The sequence below is a fragment of the Anarrhichthys ocellatus genome, unplaced genomic scaffold (genome assembly GCF_004355925.1).
Source record: "Anarrhichthys ocellatus isolate YVR2014 unplaced genomic scaffold, GSC_Weel_1.0 scaffold181, whole genome shotgun sequence".
Classification (NCBI taxonomy): domain Eukaryota; kingdom Metazoa; phylum Chordata; class Actinopteri; order Perciformes; family Anarhichadidae; genus Anarrhichthys; species Anarrhichthys ocellatus.
In genome coordinates, this window is record NW_022280211.1 from 261212 (window position 1) to 267012 (window position 5801).

Genomic DNA, 5801 nt, shown 5'->3' on the forward strand with positions numbered 1-5801 from the left:
TAAAGGAATGTAACCTGAGTGCAATAGAAAGAGGTAAAGGAATGTAATTCAGTGTGACAACCACAGAGAGCTGTGATTCTGTAATTCTACCAAAGACCAAACAACAACAAGGTGATGACTTCCTCACAGCATGTAACCAAGTGATGAAGAGCTTCATGTTCTTCATCACTTCACAGGATGTAAATGTTCTCACAAAGGGACAGAGAGGGGTGGAAGAGCAATGAGGAAGAGGAAGGAGAGGACTGCTTTTGATTATTATTGAAGATCATTTATTTAAATGACTATATTTATCATGTATTCTCTGATTTTCTTGTCCTACTGTGTTTTTATTGCAGTTCCATTACAAAGCACATTGATTACTAGTGCAACATGTAAAACATAGTTCTGTGTCGGGTATTGGCTCCTGGTCTTTAGACAGTCTTTAGAACAACTTTAGAAGGTCTTCAGAATGTCTTTAGAACAACTTTGGAAGGTCTACAGAAGGTCTTTAGAACAATTTAGAAGGTCTTTAGAACAACTTTGGAAGGTCTTGAGAAGGTCGTTAGAACAACTTTAGAAGGTCTTTAGAACAACTTTTAAAGGTCTTTAGAATGTCTTTAGAACTTTAGAACGACTTTAGAAGGTCTTTAGAGTGTCTACAGAAGGTCTTTAGAACGACTTTAGAAGGTCTTTAGAATGTCTACAGAAGGTCTTTAGAACGACTTTAGAAAGTCTTTAGAACACATTTAGAAACTAAAACAGTGCACAGCCAAAGGGTTGTAGGAGGAAAAAGATCCCTGTAGACATGCTGAACTACTGCTGAACTCACAGGAACCTTTGCGTTTAACAAAATGTTTTGATTTCTTTTAAATGAACAAATCGATCCCAAACGTTGAGAGAAAAGACGAGAACATGACAGAAAGAGAGAGAAAGAGAGAGAAAGGAGAGAAAGGAGGCTCATTGGGAGTTCTAGTCACTGATCTGAAGTCTGTTCAGTATTCTGTCCTCAGCATTCTCACAGCACTAATGAGCAGCAGCCAACCACACACACACACACACACACACACACACTTGTTTCTCACTTCCCCATGAAAGAAGTTGTCCCACTTTATTGCATCAGCACTGATCAGATGTGTCAAGCGCCGCTCTTCTTTTAAATTCATCCCAAGCACTCCGGCTCTCCTCCTCCTACTCCTCCTCCTCCTCCTCCTCACTGAGGTTCATGTGGAGGAACATCAAGAAGATGAAGATCAGAACAAACCTTTAACGATGAGGTCGGCGTAGTTGGACACCCCCGACCCTCCGTCCGACCGGATGACGCAGCGGTACCGGCTGGTGCTGCGCTGAGCCGTGTCGCCGACGCTGACGGTCGCAGAGAAACGTCGGTGGTTCACCACCCGGGTCACCATCAGCGCCGTGTCTCTGCCGTTCCACTGCTGCATGATAGGGAAAAAAGACCAGACCGTCATGCATTAGTTATTTTCAGAGCTGCAGGTGCTTGAGGAACGTTCACAAAGACTTTAATGTTGGTCCACGGTGATCTTATCATTAGAGAGAAAAGACTCCAGTGAGCTCAGCCAATCAGGGCTCAGAGTTTCTAAAGGATTTCAGGTTTTCATCAGTTCACACTTTTAAAATCACATCACAGTCATGAGCCCACATCTCCACATCCAATCTTCTTCTTCTTCTTCTTCTTCTTCTTCTTCTGTGGTATTTTCTGCCAATTTGAAGGAACATGTTTCCCCCAACAGACCAGCAGACAGCAGGGTCACCGGTCTCATTACTGAACACTGCAGCTCTCGGTGCTCGGAGAACATGCTGCCAGAGCACATGTAAACTAGATTGAGTGTTTATGCCTGGATGCACGCACGCACACACACACACACACACACACACACACTTGTACAGATATGGAGTCATCGGTCCAGATCAGAACAGGGACTTTTAATCAGTTCTGAAATAGAGCGGGGAAGCTGGGGATGTTCAACACAGTGTGCTTTCATTTTTTAAAATCTTTTTATGATTATTACTACTTCCCTTTACAAAGAAGAGTTATTCCAGTCAGCTTTATATTCTTCATATTTTCAGAGTTATTGTCAGTAATGACAGTATTTTAGAGTATGTGGACATGTATTTGTTAAAGTTCTGCGTGTACTGATAAGAAGAACTGACCTGCAGCCAGAGTTTATCATGCTGAGACCATTTCCCTCCGGCGGTGCACTGAAACGTAGCGTTCTGACCCACGTTGACCTCCACGTTCTGCAGACGCAGGAAGTGAGGAGCTTTACCTGCAGCACAGAAAACACTCCGTTAACATTCACGTACGATGTTCTGTACAAATAAAGCAGATTCAAATGTAGTTTTTATGTGAACCAATTTAGTTGGGATGATATCTGCATGATCTCAGAACAGATTTAGAACCATTGCTTTTGCTTTTTAACCTTTAAATCTGCTGGCGATGCTGACTGCAGCTTTTTTTATGGTCTCATTCTGATTTATGGCACGACAACACAACTTTTAAAAAATTAAATTCATTCCGTGTGAAAAGGTCTTCAAGTTTTCTGAGCTAATATTCATCTTGTCTTCAAGCTGTGAAGGAGTCCATGTTGTCACTGAAGACGTGGTGGATCCACGCTGACCCTCAAACCCTAAAACCTTAAAACCCTCAAACCTTAAAACCCTAAAACCTTAAAACCCTCAAACCTTAAAACCTTAAAACCCTCAAACCTTAAAACCCTAAAACCCTCAAACCCTAAAACCCTCAAACCCTAAAACCTTAAAACCCTAAAACCCTCAAACCCTAAAACCCTCAAACCCTAAAACTTTAAAACCCTCAAACCTTAAAACCCTAAAACCCTCAAACCCCTCAAACCCTCAAACCCTCAAACCCACGACCCAACAACAGGGATCCAGTTCCTTCAGGTCTGGATGACTTTGGTCTGCAGACTAACAGAAGTCAAACGCAGAAGGCGTCCTTCTCTCCTCATGCTAACTCCCTCTGATGCTAACGGTCACATTGTTACAAACCTCGGGAACTTATAGATATAAAGTTTCTTTGTTGGTACATTCTTCTTCTTCCTCCTTGTCTCTAAACATGATCTCACATTAGTGTTTTATACTTTATACTCCACTCTCACTTTGAGTAATCTGATTACTGATTGGCACAGCTTGGTGTCAGCTGATCAGAGAACAGTAAAAAAAAAAGAGAAGAGATTGATGGAAAGACAGAAACACGAAAAGAAGACGAGAAGATTGACACAAACGATCTGAAACAAAGTGTTGAAGGAAACATGAGAAGAAGCAGACGGAGAATCTGAGACGAGTTTAAAGAAGTGAAGGAAGACTTGATGTTCTAATGAGGACAGACGGAGAGAATGTGAGCGAGTTACAGAGCAGAGAGGTAAGTAGGACACACACACACATACACAGAGACACAGACACACACACACACACAGAGAGATAGACACACACATACACAGAGGCACAGACACACACACACAGACACAAACACACACACACGGACACACAGACACACAAACAGAGATAGACACACATACACACACAGAGGCACAGTCACACACAGAGGCACAGACACACACACACAAACAGACACAGACACACAAACAGACACACACTCACACACTGGAGTGATGAAGACTCTTCTTCATCCTGGCTCTGTGCACTCTGTCTGCAGGCCTCACACAATCTGTCCTGTGTGTGTGTGTGTGTGTGTGTGTGTGTGTGTGTGTGTGTGTGTGTCTGTAGCTATAAACAGATGATGCTCAGCATAGAGGGCCAACATCACAACACTTACGGCACGGATGAGCCAGAACTCGAATGTCGTCGACGGCGATGAAACCTGGATGACCTTGAACTGAAACTGCTTCGAATATTACCTGAGAGGGGAAGGAAGCAAGGAAGGGAGGAAGGAAGGGAGTGGAGGAGGAAGGAATGAAGAGAGGAAGGAAGGGAGGAAGGAAGGGAGGGAGGAAGGGAGTGGAGGGAGGGAGGAAGGAAGGAATGAAGGAAGGGAGGAAGGGAGGGAGGAAGGAAGGGAGGGAGGGAGGGAGGGAGGAAGAGAGGACAGAAGGAAGGAAGCAAAGGAGGAAGGAAGGAAGGGAGGGACACAGAAGAAAAGAATCAGTCTCTCTTTTCTCTAAAAGTACTGAAACTAAAATAAAAACATCTTGACGCCCCTGTGAAGCTCATATGGAAACCCCAGGGGAATTTATCCAGTGACAGTCAGCAACTCTTCTCTCTTCATCCTTCTGTCTCCATCCTTATGCCACATATGCTGCTCCTCCTCCTCCTCCCTCCCTCTCCTCTCCTTTTACATCGTTTCCTCTCTTCTTCCTCTCTCCGTTCTTCTCATTTCCTTCTTTATAATTGTTGTTTTGTCTCTCTCCTCCGTCACATCACTCTTTGGTTTCACTGAGAGTGACAGGCAGGGAAGAGGTCATGCACTCTTGACCCACACCCCCCCCCCCCCCACACACACACACACAGACACCCCCCCCCACACACACACACACAGTCACACACACACACACACACACACACACACACATACACACACACACACACACAGACACACACAGACACACACAGTCACACACACACACACACACACACACAGGATGCTCAACAGTAGAAGCTGGACTCAGGTTGAATATTAAAGCCTTCGCTCTCTTTCTTTGCTTCATGTCGGGTTGTAGACGCTACAGAAGCTTTCGTTTCTCTCTCCATGTGTTTTTGTGTGTTGAATAAATGTTGTGATCATATTTCATCACATGATAATCAGTTCACTGCAGCTCATAAAGATCATCTGTGAGCTCATTGTCCTCCATGTTTGTTTTTATTTGAAGTTTTGGCAGTAATTTGTCCAATGAATAAAAATCATGTTACAGTTCAGACTGTTGACATGGAAACGGACTAGAAGTGATTAAAACAACACATTTATGTGAAATGTGTTTTATCCTGTGAATGAACAATATGTTGGTTTGTTTGAATTATTAGTGTAAATAAACCGCATTGATTTGTCTCATAACTCAAATAAAATAATAAGTGTTATAACAACTAAAAGACAGAGCAGCTCTGTTATAGAAGATCGTTCATAATGTTAGAATGTTAAGAGTTTATGGGTTGTTTCTGTCCTTCATCCTCACACACACACACACACACTCACCTACACACACACACACACACGTGAAGAGTTCTGCTGGTCGTCTTTCTACCTAGTGATGAAACCACCTGAAGCTGTGACTCACTGCTACACACATGATCATTGATTAACGTGGATTACAGAGCACAGCACGGACATCTGTGATGAAGACTTTCATTATTGGACCTTTAACACAACAAGCATCAAAACAAACACCATCACCTCATACAGTACAGGACATATTTAACTTTAGGGGAAACAATTAACAAGTCACACAGCCTCAAGCAGGATGGTTAAACCATTAAATACATGACATCATAGATCTCACTGACATCATAGATCTCAATGACATTAACAGTTTAATATGTGGATCGTTCTCTTCTGCTGGATGATGATGGACTCTGTGTGTCTGTGTGTGTCTGTGTGTGTCTATCTGTCTGTGTGTGTGTGTGTGTGTGTCTGAGTGTGTCTGTGTGTGTCTGTGTGTGTGTGTCTGTCTGTGTCTGAGTGTGTGTGTGTGTGTGTCTGTGTCTGAGTGTGTCTGTCTGTGTCTGTCTGTGTGTCTGTCTGCGTCTGTCTGTGTGTCTGTCTGTGTGTGTGTCTCTGTGTCTGTCTCTGTGTCTGTCTGTGTCGTCTGTGTGTGTGTGTGTGTCTGTGTCTG

The 5801-nt window shown here is 43.4% G+C and overlaps 1 protein-coding gene across 1 annotated transcript in view; it reads right to left on the bottom strand.

Annotated features, from left to right (window-relative positions):
* Positions 1-3908, bottom strand: part of ptprt (protein tyrosine phosphatase receptor type T) — a gene marked incomplete at its 5' end in the record, with an annotated part of 187609 nt that extends 183701 nt beyond the window's left edge. Inside the window, 3 exons of the mRNA XM_031878470.1 lie at positions 1241-1415; positions 2152-2267; positions 3794-3908. Coding sequence (XP_031734330.1) covers positions 1241-1415; positions 2152-2267; positions 3794-3908 — 406 coding nt within the window. The remainder of the gene's footprint in view (positions 1-1240; positions 1416-2151; positions 2268-3793) is intronic.
* Positions 3909-5801: the final 1893 nt, after the last annotated feature.